The sequence below is a fragment of the Oncorhynchus kisutch genome, linkage group LG30 (assembly GCF_002021735.2).
Source record: "Oncorhynchus kisutch isolate 150728-3 linkage group LG30, Okis_V2, whole genome shotgun sequence".
NCBI lineage: Eukaryota > Metazoa > Chordata > Actinopteri > Salmoniformes > Salmonidae > Oncorhynchus > Oncorhynchus kisutch.
The window spans coordinates 15,803,329-15,818,051 of record NC_034203.2 but is presented as its reverse complement, the minus strand read 5'-3'; the positions used below and the strand labels follow the sequence as shown (position 1 = coordinate 15,818,051).

Below are 14,723 nucleotides of genomic sequence, written 5' to 3'. Positions count from 1 at the left end.
CATTACAGTGGTCTGTGTCGGAGCCCGACAGGATCCAGTCTCTGCCAACACACACTACAGTGTGAGGGCGTGAGTAGGGAGAGCGGGAGAGGCTATTTTACGCTAGTTTGTCTAAATATTGTCATTTTTCTTGGCAACGCTCAGTGTTGATTTCTTAGGAAGTTTCTGAGTGACGTCTCGTTTATTAGCGACTTGACGGCTTTTTACAGCGGTGCCATGGTGACAGGAGTGTGTGTGTGAGAGTGACAAGAAATGCTTATTCCACCCCCCCCCCCCCCCCCCCCCATTATCATTGAAAAGCATTATTCACCAAAGCATTGTACTTCAGCTTCTCAGACTTCTCTGTTGTGTTATTGAAGTGGAAAAAAACAAGAATAATCATAATCTTTCACAGTCTGGGACCGCCGGTGATTTACTCTTTTTCCAAGGCGTTTATTGAGTGCATTTTTAGTACAATAGTTGTCAGAAAGTTACTGCTTACAAACTCGGACACATACTCGTCATCACAATATACAAGTGGTAGCTATACAGAGAGGGAAACAAAGGAAAGAAAACACGCATTCGGTTCCTATGTCCTGTGTGTACCGCAAAGTGAGGTCATCATCCCTGTCGTGCTGTCTTCATCCTTATTGGCTGTCCTTGGCAATACTGGGTCTGCTGTGTGTGTGTGTGTGTGTGTGTGTGTGTGTGTGTGTGTGTGTGTGTGTGTGTGTGTGTGTGTGTGTGTGTGTGTGTGTGTGTGTGTGTTTATATGTGTGTCCATTATCTGAAATAGAAGAACACATACAAATAGAGGAATTATTTTCAACTAAAACAACACTTTCTGAAACAGATTTAACTACACAAATATTTATTCAACAGCAATCATCAGTTGAATGGACACACCCAGGCCCACTTTTCAGACAAAGTTGTAACAAATCAAAACAGATGTCATTGTAAAAAAATTATTATCAAAGTAATCCACAAATGAACATATGTTTTTTTTAGGAGGAGAGAATGGGACAATGACAGCAAATTCTGAAATGGCTATTATGGAGGGAGTGCTAATTGCTTTTCATGTCACGATTCTGAAGTGGAATGCTATTAGAGACAGAATGTTAATAAATCCAACATTAGCAAATGGAAAACAAGAAAAATGTGAATTACAGACTGCTCTGTCATCTCATTCATAGACAGGCATGTTGAATGGCAAATACTTGAGACGTGCCTGAATGGAAGCGTAATGGATTGAAATTAGATCCCTCCATTGAATAAACAGACATCGTTAATCAGAAGAAAGAATGATTAGGTATGCGCAGGGTACTCCGGGCTTGTGTGAATGATGTTGAAAGGGATTTTAAAAGCTAGGTTTCGACCTAAAGAGCTTAATGTATAGGTTGTCATATACGGTTTATTGAAACAGCTCAGGTGGTCGTAGACTGTAGCTGAATTACAACAATTAGAACCGACCCCAATATACCTTACTTGATGTATAGTGCTACTGTTTCATAGTCCGTCAACCCCTCCCCACTCCCCTCTCTTCTCTCATCCCCGCTCATTTTCCCAATAGACACCCACTATCAGGTCTCGGCCCACTCTCTCTTCATTATGAGATAGACTGCCGTGCAGTAGCTGTAACAGCGGACTCCTTGCCGTGTGTGTGTGTGCATGCCTGTGTGTGTGTGCTGGCCCCAGCCCCATCCATCTCCCTCCCCGCGGCTGATCAGACCGCTGTTAGACTGAGGCCCTGAGGCCCCAGCAGGTGGCCTGGTCCAGTGCCTGCCTGGGTGCACTGGAGCAGAGAGTCCGAGATGCAGCCATTTCTCAGCCACAGCCAGCTGGGCAGGCCCAGCGAGGCCCAGACCCACATCCAGACCTGGGCCTGAGACAGGTTTTTTTACACTCAGGATAAATGAGCTGGAGCCTGGCCATGAGAAGGAGCGAGGGATGGGGGGATAGATGTGAGACAGAAGGGAAAAGGAAGGGGTGAGGGGGTTGAGGATACTTAATAATCTGCTAATGGGATGCGATTGATTTCTAATTTCAGACGCCAAGGTGGGTACCTCAGTCTTAGACATGGAGCCACACCCCTACTAAAGTAAAAACCCATTGCTTGGCACAGGAGTGCAGAAGGCTGGCCAATTCCACAGAGTGGTTAGTAGAACAGCAGTCTACGATATCTGTGTTTGGGGAAACAGCAGTTTGTCATGACCTGACACCTGAGGATGTAGTTACAAGAAAATCGATGCAATGAGAGATTACAACCAGACAAAATCTGGTTAAGTTGTCTCGTGTTCCAATATTAGACACTTGCCATAGGCCTACTCTGTAGAAGATCAAACATAGGTATACTTAATTTCCCTCTGCTGTCGCTGGAAGGCTTAATTAATATGGCCAATTCACAGCTAACGAGGATTTTGCTATATCTACAGTGTAACATGGGTTGTTGCCTTCGCATTGATTGCCTACTTTAGTAAAGTGGACATGTCAGTGGGTTGTTGACTACACTTATTCATAATTGTATGTTTTGATCTGATTGGGAATAACCCAATTCCCTTTGGTTTCGTCACAGTTATCAGAGCAGTTCCACCATCTTCAACCAGGTTCCTTCACCTTGCTGTCAGACATAGTTGAGATTCAGTGTGATTGGTGCAAGACCAGACAGCCATCTATTTCTCAGACTACACCACACCAATCACACTGCAATCACAGGCTTCTAGCATACACAAGAGCAGGGCTAGTAGTACAATCAACCCTGTGTACCGAAGCCCTCCGACTCATCATGTCAGCTTCCCCTCCTGGACCACCATTTACTCCATCTTCAGACATACTTCAGAAGGACACTCTCACTCCAACTCAAATAGTATCCGTGTCCTCAGTAGCCACCATCTCAAGAATAAACCTCTTCTGCCAGAGGAGGCTGGTGGGGGGAGTTATAGGAGGACAGGCTCATTAAATGGCTGGAATGGAACGGTATCAAACATATGGAAACCACGTGTTTTACTCTGTTCCATTCATTCCATTCCAGCCATTACAATGACCCCGTCCTCCTAAAGCTCCTCTCACCAACCTCTTCTGTCTTCCACCAATTGCAATAGAGTGTATTTCACTTATAAACATTGGGGCAAATACTAACTTCCAATTGAGGCAAATGTTCACTGAGTCATCCATTGACATCAGTGTACGACTAAGTGAAAATTTGACTTAATTGGAAATGAAGATTCACCCCGTTATGGACATATTGTCAGGGATCCCTCCAGAACTGTGTCATTACGCACACCTAGTCTCCATTTCCCTGATTGTAATTGTATAAATGTGCCCATTGGTTTCCATTGGGCAGTCCATTATTGTTCCATTGTCCGTTGATCGTGTGAGTACCTGTGCTGTGTTGTTTTGGCTTTCGTGCCGCTTGTATTGCGCAGATGATTACGGGTCTCGCCCCGGTGTACTTACTCAAGGTACTCCTCGCTCTTTTGTTTGGGTTTCAACCCTGTGTTTTGTATATGTGTTTCTTTGGTCTTCGCCCCCTTGCATTTACACGGCACGCTGTAATTTGGGTGAGAAAAACCACTATTACGTATTCCTGCGCCTGTCTCCTGATCCCTATACCAACGTGACACATATAAATTAATATAGGCCAACGTAGGTAGAGCAGTCACTAAGCAATACTTACAATTGACATAGCTTTTAGTGTACTAGTAATAGCTGTAAAACTAGCCACTTTAGGTAATCAGTGTTTGGAGATTGAAGTGCAAGAGGAACTCCTCTCTTTAGGTAACAGATGTGTGGGGGTTGAAGTGCAAGATGAACTCCTCTCTTTAGGTAGCAGGTGTGTGGGGGTTGAAGTGCAAGAGAAACTCCTCTCTTTAGGTAACAGGTGTGTGGGGGTTGAAGTGCAAGAGAAACTCCTCTCTTTAGGTAACAGGTGTGTGGGGGTTGAAGTGCAAGAGAAACTCCTCTCTTTAGGTAACAGGTGTGTGGGGGCTGAAGTGCAAGAGAAACTCCTCTCTTTAGGTAACAGGTGTGTGGGGGTTGAAGTGCAAGAGGAAACTCCTCTCTTTAGGTAACAGATGTGTGGGGGTTGAAGTGCAAGAGAAACTCCTCTCTTTAGGTAACAGGTGTGTGGGGGTTGAAGTGCAAGAGGAACTCCTCTCTTTAGGTAACAGGTGTGTGGGGGTTGAAGTGCAAGAGGAACTCCTCTCTTTAGGTAACAGGTGTGTGGGGGTTGAAGTGCAAGAGAAACTCCTCTCTTTAGGTAACAGGTGTGTGGGGGTTGAAGTGCAAGAGGAACTCCTCTCTTTAGGTAACAGGTGTGTGGGGGTTGAAGTGCAAGAGGAACTCCTCTCTTTAGGTAACAGATGTGTGGGGGTTGAAGTGCAAGAGGAATCTTCTCTCTTTAGGTAACAGATGTGTGGGGGTTGAAGTGCAAGAGGAACTCCTCTCTTTAGGTAACAGGTGTGTGGGGGTTGAAGTGCAAGAGGAACTCCTCTCTTTAGGTAACAGATGTGTGGGGGTTGAAGTGCAAGAGGAACTCCTCTCTTTAGGTAACAGATGTGTGGGGGTTGAAGTGCAAGAGGAACTCCTCTCTTTAGGTAACAGGTGTGTGGGGGTTGAAGTGCAAGAGGAACTCCTCTCTTTAGGTAACAGGTGTGTGGGGGTTGAAGTGCAAGAGGTACTCCTCTCTTTAGGTAACAGATGTGTGGGGGTTGAAGTGCAAGAGGAACTCCTCTCTTTAGGTAACAGATGTGTGGGGGTTGAAGTGCAAGAGGAATCTTCTCTCTTTAGGTAACAGATGTGTGGGGGTTGAAGTGCAAGAGGAACTCCTCTCTTTAGGTAACAGGTGTGTGGGGGTTGAAGTGCAAGAGGACCTCCTCTCTTTAGGTAACAGATGTGTGGGGGTTGAAGTGCAAGAGGAACTCCTCTCTTTAGGTAACAGATGTGTGGGGGTTGAAGTGCAAGAGGAACTCCTCTCTTTAGGTAACAGGTGTGTGGGGGTTGAAGTGCAAGAGGAACTCCTCTCTTTAGGTAACTTTAGGTAACAGGTGGGTGCGAGCGGAACCCCTCCGAGGTGCTATTATTTTTTTAGTGTGTGTGCGGAGTGCCCCTTTGAGCTGTTTGTCTGTGTTTATCAAGAGGCGCCTGTTGGCTAAGCCAGACCCAGATATTCACACACACACACACACACACACACACACACACACACACACACACACACACACACACACACACACACACACACACACACACACACACACACATCAATAGCAGATACAATACATACCGTAGACCTTGGCCAGCAGACGAGACACTATCCACTCTCCTTCCCATTCTTGATGGTTCCAATCACTCCAACACAAGCAACAAACAAGAGGAAATACAGAAAAATACAATCTGTACAAGTAAGTGCTCACCAGCAAGATATGGCATGAATACACTTACATTTAACATGGGCTCTTCAGAGAAGGGACATTTTGTAACTTTTTTTTTATCCCTATAGTTGTTTTATACACATCCACAGAAAGAGTCATTTGTACATGGTCCTTTGTACATTTGCTTCCAGCTCAAAATTCATTCAGGATTGTCCATGTGATGACCCCTCAGCATTGGGGAAAGAAACAAAATGGTGTCTTTATGTTTTGTCCTCCAGAGAGCTAGGTGGCGCTGTAGAGAAACTACATTATGAGTCCATCTCCATCACAATCCAGTCCACAAAAACGTCATCTTTGCCAAAAAAGCAAGCAGAGAGAGTTTTGTGCATACATATTCATACAAGTCACCTTCAATATGAAGATTTATTCAGAAGATATATTCATATTTAGTTAGAGATATACATATTTATATATATTCTCAGAATCTGGGTGAGGCCGTTTCACTAGTCCTTTGGCAAGGCCATCAGCCCAGACATCCACAGGTAGTGTTAAAGTGAAAACATGGTAGAGAATTTTGTTCCCTGCTTTCATGGTGGAAAAGCAAAACACAATACCAACAAAATGTCAGAGAAGCTCTCCTTTCCAGCCAGTTCAACTTTGGTCGACCTTGAGGAGATGTCAAAAGTTTCAAATGAAAAAATATAAGGTGAGAAAAATGTCAAATCAACCAATCACCACTGTATGTCTCTGTATCATTTTTCCGTATGTGTGTATATTGAGCATGTCTATAGAGGTTGAATTGCTTTCTTTCTATACACATTTCATACTGCTGCTCCTAGCCAGACCAATGCATCCTCATTTCAGTCTTTGAAGAAGGCTGTGGTCAAATGACAAATCAGGGGCCTTCTGATGACATTGGCTGAATCCCAAATCACTCCCTTCCCCTTGCTCCTGGCCACGCGAGGGAGTGAAAATGATCGAGGGTGTAGGGGCTAATTTAACCGTCTCACAGCCACTTCGACCAAGCCAGAAAGGCTGCAGGCTTCATAGCGAAGTGCTACGGGTCGACGTGTCGGGGGGTCATTCGGTGAGGGGTGTAGTCCGATCCCGACACGCACCTGTTTGGAGAGTGCGTGCCTAGTTATATGCCACATGCATAGAACTATCAGAGCAGTTCCACCATCTGATTTCAAGACACGTAACAGATTAAATACTTCCCAAATTAATTGTGTAACTGTTACTGAGGTTTATATCTTGTAAAATGGCTTAGGGGGATTTGTTAATTTCTCACTGGGCACAGACGTCAGTTCAACATCATAATTTTTTTTTTAAACATTTGGTTGAGTTGTCAACTAACGTGAATTCAATGTGAAATCAACAAAAAATGTCGCTATGACTATGGATTTAGGTTCAAAGTTAGCTGAAAAAAATATGAAATTCCCTCTCATTTAGGACTATTTGCATTCAATCGAAATCAAATAAATTTTCCACGTTGAATCAACATCATCACATGTATTGTTGAAATTATGTGGAAACAATGTTGATTCAACCCGATTTTTGCCCAGTGGGTTGAATTTCATGCTCGTTTTAGTATCTAAAAGTGAAACATTAATTGCCATGAGTGTGTTCCAAAAGGTGACTGATGTATTCATCCCCTCGCCACTCTCTGGAAGTCAACCTCTGAGCTTCGTCACCAACACGTGACAATGGAGGGCCCTCTGAACGAGTTGGTAAGGGTGGGGGGTTTGAGATTCACCAATGATCTTCCTCTTCAAAATGTCTTCCATTTCCTCCTCTCCAGTCTAACATCATGCAGTCAAGACATACATCTGATATTCCCAAATACTCAATCTCTGTGTCAGTACCAACATATTCTATTATGTAGACCTCACAGATTAAGATTGAAAATAAAACAGCCTCTGAACACATTGAACTCTACATCATAACTCAGAATAACTCAGATTAGTGGAAGTTGATAGTTAGTCTTCGTCTGGACCCTGGCCTCCTGGGTAATGATGTTTGATTATATGTTCGATGGGATTAGATGAGAATGATAGTCTCGACCCTGGCGCGTTCCGACGGGTCGGGGGTCATTCGGTGAGGGGTGTAGTCCTTTCTGCTGTAGTCCCTGCCAACCCGAATGCTGCCCGCCCCGTGGCATGGCGCCCCCTCCAGTCATGCCACGGCAGTGGGCGACTGGCACTGGCTCATCTGCACCCGCATGGAGGTGACATTACTGAGGATCTTCTTCTGGTGGCCCCCCAGGGTGACACCTATCCTCAGGAGGTCTCTGGAGATAGAGAGGCAGGGAGATGGGAAGAGAGGGATGGAAAGAGGGAGAGGGAGGAAATATGTCAGTATTGCGTCTGCATCGCTGATGAAGCAAGTACATTTAAACACGCATTCATTTGGTCTCTAATACATTTACACATATAACCAAAGCCCCAAATAATTACTTTCAGGGCGGTTAGCCACTGGCTGTGAAGGAGAAAACAACAAACACCTATTCCATTAACTTTGTCTGCCTCTCAGTGATCAAGCTTTTGTTCTCTTTGATTGACAATTAAAACCATGTCGCTACATTTTAGAAACAACATTTTGAAGCCAGATAGATTTCTTAGGGCCAATATTTGGACAGGATCATTTTAAATGAGATGTGTGCGTACATGCACGCTTGCGCACATGAGTGCGTCTGTTTCTGTGTGTGTGTGTGTGTCTGTTTGTGCATGCATGTACTGTACACCTGTGAATGTGTGTGTACGCAAAACTGCATGCGTGTGAGAGCCTGCATGAGTATAAATTTAGACCGTCCCCTCGCCCATACCCGGGCGTGAACCAGGGACCCTCTGCACACATCAACAACAGTCACCCACAATGCATTGTTACCCATCGCTCCACAAAAGCCGCGGCCCTTGCAGAGCAAGGGGAACTACAGAGCAAGTGACGTCACCGATTGAAACGCTATTTAACGTGCACCGCTAACTAAGCTAGCCGTTTCACATCCGTTACATGTGTATGTGTGTTTGTGCATGCATGTACTGTACACCTGTGTGTGTGTGTGTGTGTGTGTGTGTGTGTGTACGCAAGACTGCATGCGTGTGAGAGCCTGCATGAGTCTGTGCATGTGTGTGACTCACTCGGATGTAATCTGTGCCACCAGTTGCAGGGAGGTGAAGCCAGAGTTGAGGAAGTTATCTCTGTACTGGGTCATCTTGATGGCTCCCAGCCACTCTCCCACTGAACTGAAGGTGTTGAAGTCTGGGATAGAATGATCCAACAGGGTCTGGGAAGGCCTGGAAGAGGAGAGGAAGAGGAAGAGAGACAGAAAGAGAGAGACAGAGACAGAGAGAGCTTTGATGGCGGTGTGAGGGGAGGTTTTGACTTTGATGTAATATACAGTAATAAACTCATGTTTATTTTACTTTGAGGAAGTCTGGGTTGTGAAGATGTGTATGTCTGTTGTTTGTATACGTTCACACTGCAAAGAAACTACCCTGTGAGCGCGGCTGCGTGTGGGTCTCTACATACCGCATCACAATGCAAAGGAAATGGCGAGGATTAAGTGTGTGTGTGTGTAATCCTACATACACATTCATGTATGCTACACTTACACTGCCGGGATGCTGGCCACTTGTTTCAGACTGGCTGGGTTACGGATCATCTTGTCCAGGGTGTTGACGATGTCAGCGAAGCGTGGCCGTGCGTTACGGTCCTTCTGCCAGCAGTCCAGCATGAGCTGGTGCAGAGCTGAGGGGCAGTCCATGGGAGGGGGCAGCCGGTAGTCCTGCTCTATGGCATTGATCACCTGGGGACGGAGAGGGTGGGCAGAGGGTCACAAGGTAGTCAGTCGGGGTCGTGTTAGAAGGGACTATTGTGGAGAAGGTAGAAGGTAGTGAGTGGAAGTGGGTCTGATCTCGCTCAAGCCGATAAGGTAGATGAGGTCGAATAGAAGACCATTGCCAGACGGGACCATTGGGAAGGCCAATTGAGAAGACATCTGAGGGTCACTAAACTTATGATCAAAGGAGGTCAATAATGTGTAGTAAAGCAGAGAAGTGTGAGAAAATGCGGATGTTTGTAGAGGCCTTTTGTTTCCCTTTTCCTAAACCCCTTTTCTAAATCACTGTGCCACCGGGCCCTAGTTGCTCTGTCTCATTTTGCGCTATTAAGTGGTTAGTGAGCAATTCACTCAGCATCTCCTTTGTATAAAAAAATATATATATTAAACAACGTTTTTGGACATGTTATTTTTTGAATGTAAAATTCTCACGAGGCAGATCTTGTTTTCGGACACGTGTAGTTTCACCTGTACATTTCACACACCTTTCGTCTAAGGTCTAAAGTCCCTCCCGATGTGTTCTCCAGTCTTATAAAACAGTTTAGAAATAGGCTCAGTGCCTTTTATCCTCACAAGGTGAGGTATTGAAAGGTATCATTTTGACCCTTATCTTTTGCAGAGAAGAAATATGATGTACTTGTTGAACAAAATCTCCTTCTCTGAGTTGTTGTATACAATAATATAATACAATTTAAAAAATCACCATACAATACAACAGTATTTGTGTTATTTAAAAAACAAAAAACATCTTTATCAAGGGTCCCAATCATTTTGGACCGGCCTGTATCCTCGGACACTATGGGAAAGTGCCTTGGGAATAGGCATATACAGTAACTATAGAAAGACGAGCGCTGTCTCACTCTCTAAATTGTAGCGTGTTCGTAGGGTATACCGGATTGTTAACCCTTGTATGTAGATGCAAACTTTCAAATTAAATGCTTGAATCAGGGCAAAGCCAAGAAAAGCCGATATAGGATAGAGATTCTAGGGTGTGAAAATGAATTATCATCAGAAATGGGAAGATGCACTATAGGTGTCCATGCTACCACTGAGACCTGTGCAATTCAGCAGAATCTTGATAAATGGTGCATATGGGGAAGAGTGTGTGTGTGTGTGTGTGTGTGTGTGTGTGTGTGTGTGTGTGTGTGTGTGTGTGTGTGTGTGTGTGTGTGTGTGTGTGTGTGTGTGTGTGTGTGTGTGTGTGTGTGTGTGTGTGTGTGTGTACATGCATGGGTGAGTGGGCATGTGTATGTGTGTATGAGCACACAAACTTGTGTATTTGTCAGTGCATTATTTGTGTGTGAGCCCTGTCTGTGTGTGCTTTTGTGTGCATAGTTACTGCATGTGCATGAGAGTGTGTGTGTGTGTTATTAATGTACACCAGTGTTTCCATTCGGAAAATGTGATTCCGGACATTTGATCGGTACAATTTGAATTTACTGGACATTTGAGAAATGTACCGGACCCATATGCATTGGGTGTGTAACCTGATTAGGGCATCCACCCACAGTGCTCAGAATGACAGAAATCACATTTAGAATATGGTCATTCATATTAGCAGAACATGCAAGTCAAGGATGCAACGATATGTGGTCATTCTTACCGATTTCTGATGTGCACTTTGAAGATGTTAAAATAACTGTCCACATGTACTTTTCCTTCGCCAACAAGACGAGTAACGAACAGCAAAATCACTAGCCTATGTCAATCTACTATAGTAGAAACGTTTAGGCTACCTATTCTATTGGTCAGTTTATCGAGATATACATAGCCTATTCCAAACAGACTCTGGGACAGTTGTGGAACAATAGATACAAATTCATACAACCAGTAGCCCTGCAACAGATCAGAAACTCAAAATGTTGATAAACTATTATTTCTTCCCGTTATAAGTGCCGCAACGCGCACAATTCAGTATGCGAGCGGTTTCATGACTGAGATGAAAATATCCATAAAAAATGTATAAAGAGAGGAGATCTAATAGGCTACTTTGAAGCAAGGTAAGACATGCCTTGTAATAGGTACTAACACGTTCAGGGTACCAAAAATGAAATATTTGTTTTCAAAATGCATAATGCCTCCAACTTGTTGCAAAGTGGGGTCTGATGAAGCCTGCCTTCTGTTGCCGTTTGATGCCGCGTTCAAAACAACTGGGAACTCGGAAATCTCAGACTTCAGCCGTTTAACACAACTGGGGAAAAAATATCTCTGACTGGAAAAAATAGTTTTGAATGGTCATCCATCTCGTAATTCCAACTTGGGAACTGGCCTCTTTCGAGAGCTCTAACTTTCTGACCTGAAGATCACTGACTTCATCATTTGACCTCGTGTTCTTGCGCTGTCTGACTGATTTACCACTCCAAGGCTCTGTATTGGTATGCTCTACGTGTGTGATAAACAACATAGCCGACATAAAGAATATATTGTACACGCAGCAATTTAATGCCACTAAATTATACAAATTGACCTATAGACGGCAAGCATGTCAAGTCAAATGTATTTCCATCAGTGGATAGGCTGAAAAGCATTATTTTGCGCCAATTCTATTTAGCAGCTTTTCTACTTGTTAAACGGAATAACTAATAGAAACCAACACACACATACACACATATATATATATGTGTGTGTTCTGACTGAAGAGAACAGCACGCCATGCTGTGAACAGTGCCAGGCCTCCTCCCTGTGTGTCCCACCAGTCGCTGACTGTATGCTGGCCCAGAGATGGAACATCTGCTGGTTTGGCCAGTCCTGGTGGACCAGGCTTCAGAGAGACAGTTGGCCGGCTGGGGATATGGAGCTCATTGGTGTGTGTTTGTATTCCACGACACAACATTAAAAACTAGAAGGTTCACCTTTCATCTGGATGCTCATTCATTGTAAAAAGGGCTTTTTCTAAATGAATTTTTATTGATTGAAATTTGATTGATCTGAATATTCGTTCAAAAGTTCAACATGACAATAATACTCACATCCTGGTTGGACATGTCCCAGTAGGGTCTCTCTCCAAATGACATCACCTCCCACATGACGATGCCGTAGCTCCACACGTCACTGGCTGAGGTGAACTTCCTGTAGGCGATGGCCTCTGGAGCTGTCCACCTCACTGGGATCTTACCCCCCTGAGGGAGATGGGGGAGAGAGGGGGAGGGATAGGGGGATAGAGAGAGAGCGAAAACGACATGATTAGTCCAATAAAATAAACAATTATGCCCCCCCCCCCCCCCTCCCCATCTCTCTATCGATCCAGCAGCAATGGATTGTACCTATGCACCCCCCCCCCTCTTAATATGATCTGCCCTTCACACATCGACCCACAGCACGTCTCTCCCCTCCGGCCATCTCTACCCCTGACTTTGAATAAAGAGGGATTTGGTTGGGGTTTGAGCGCGCCTGTCGAGCGTGTCTGTTTGTAATTGGACTACCTGGGCCTGGGGCGAGTCATGCACGGCTCTGATTGAAATTGCCGGGTGGCTTGTTTAGGATTCCCTCCACACACACTAACCTGTTTGTGGACCACTTGGTGGTTGCTATTGTATCCGGCCAGCTTAATAATGCCAATTAGTTCAACCTGGGAATGTGTAGATAAGTCGGGTTTGAAAGGACAGACGGGAGAGCTAGACAAGGCCCACCCTGCTCTCCTGGCTTTCTCGCTCAGGACCGGGAGGTGTGTTTTGTGTGTGTGTGTGTCATCTGCTTTTTGCTTGGTATGTGCATGCACAAGCATCAGTGAATGTATGTGTGTGTGTATACTGTATGTGTGTGTGCAGGTCCAGAGGACTCAAACTCAGTTCATTAAGGCCCAGCTCAGAGTGTTTGACCTCTGGGAGCTCCTGACCCTGAACATGATGTTAACCTCGGACCTCAGTGGAGGCTGTTGTCAGGGTGAATGGGCCGGGAACACAGTCCTGAGCTGTTACAGAACAGAGAACAGAACGGAGAGAGAGAGAGAGAGAGAGAGACTAAGAAAGGAAAACAGTATTTTATCTGAGAGAGAGGGTTCTGGAGTGTTCATAAGGAAGTGTGTATTTGTGTTTCTTTGAGAGAAAAAAATACTATCTATCTAAGCTCTGATGACTTTTTTGCTGATCCCAGACACCAAAAGGCTTTCCCTTGTCTAAGTTCTGTCTCAGTTCTGTCTCAAGGCTATAGAAAAATACATGAAACTACATCCACACCAATGAAAATAAAGACCCGGCTCTCATCTCTAACTTTGTCAGAGCCATGCTTCAAAGCGACAATTTCAACTTGGACACCAGATAAAAAGAAAATATGAAAAATTTAAACAATGCCTCTTCCATGTTCCTCTCTCGGAGCTGTGATCTTAATGCTTTCTCTCTCTCTCTCTCTCTCTCTCTCTCTCTCTCTCTCTCTCTCTCGCTCTCTCTCGCTCTCTCTCGCTCTCTCTCGCTCTCTCTCTCTCTCTCTCTCTCTCTCTCTCTCTCTCTCTCTCTCGCGCGCTCTCTCTCTCTCTCTCTCTCTCTTCCTGGGGGGAGCTCTGTCGTCACCGTGGCCTGGGTAAAGACACTCGCCATACAGGAGCACCGTGCCTGCCTGCATCGCTTTGCGCAGGTCCTGGCAGAAAGGCCAAGGTAATAAAATTTTCACGGCTGCCGCGTGTGGGAGGGAGCTATGCAGATCAGTAGTAATTATCGCTGTGGGCGAGCTTTCTGCAAGCACCCGGGTCAAAACGACACTTTAATAACACAAAGTGCTGCAGAACAGAACAGGCAAATAGACAGAAGAAGAAGGCAAATATATAACAAAAGCACTGGATGCAGTTGCTGAGGGGAGGACGGGTCATAATAATGGCTGGAATGGAGTGAACGGAATGGCATCAAACACATGGAAACCATTTGTCTGATGTATTTAATGCCATTCCCCTGAATCCACTCCAGCCATTACCATGAGCCCGTCCTCCCCAATTAAGGTGCCACCAACCTCCTGTGATTGAGTGTTTTTGTTTTCTTTAACTCAGGGGGAGAAAAGAGAGAGAGAATACCCCAGGGAGGAAGAGAGGGAGGGGGGAAAGAGAAGGAGAGTGGAATTAAAACGGGTCTAGTGTCAACAATGCCAAACACACGCTTTGTGGAGACTGGGAGAGAGAGAGAGAGAGGGAGTGTGTGTGTGTGTGTGTGTGTGTGTGTGTGTGTGTGTGTGTGTGTGTGTGTGTGTGTGTGTGTGTGTGTGTGTGTGTGTGTGTGTGTGTGTGTGTGTGTGTGTGAGAGAGAGAGTGCATGTACATGCATGGGTGAGTGGGCATGTGTGTGTATGAGCACACAAACCTGTGTATTTGTCAGTGCATTATTTGTGTGTGAGCCCTGTCTGTGTGTGCTTTTGTGTGCATACTGCATGTGCGTGAGAGCGTGTGTTTGTTTGTGTGTGTTATTAATGTACACCAGGGTTTCCATTTGGAAAATGTGATTCCGGACATTTGATCGGTAACATTTGAATTTACTGGACATTTGAGAAATGTCCTGGACCCATATATATTGGGTGTGTAACCTGAATAGGGCATCCACCCACAGTGCTCAGAATGA

The 14,723-nt window shown here is 44.9% G+C and overlaps 1 protein-coding gene across 2 annotated transcripts in view; it reads right to left on the bottom strand.

The window, feature by feature from the left end:
• Positions 1 to 416: 416 nt before the first annotated feature.
• Positions 417 to 14,723, bottom strand: part of LOC109875434 (ephrin type-B receptor 1) — a 316,435-nt gene continuing 302,128 nt past the window's right edge. For both annotated transcript variants that reach the window (XM_031810207.1, XM_031810205.1), the window contains exons 13-17: positions 12,156 to 12,305; positions 8,960 to 9,153; positions 8,486 to 8,641; positions 5,261 to 7,638; positions 417 to 766 (exon numbers count right to left, since the gene is read on the bottom strand). In XM_031810207.1, coding sequence (XP_031666067.1) covers positions 7,524 to 7,638; positions 8,486 to 8,641; positions 8,960 to 9,153; positions 12,156 to 12,305 — 615 coding nt within the window. In that variant the 3' untranslated portion in view covers positions 417 to 766; positions 5,261 to 7,523. The remainder of the gene's footprint in view (positions 767 to 5,260; positions 7,639 to 8,485; positions 8,642 to 8,959; positions 9,154 to 12,155; positions 12,306 to 14,723) is intronic.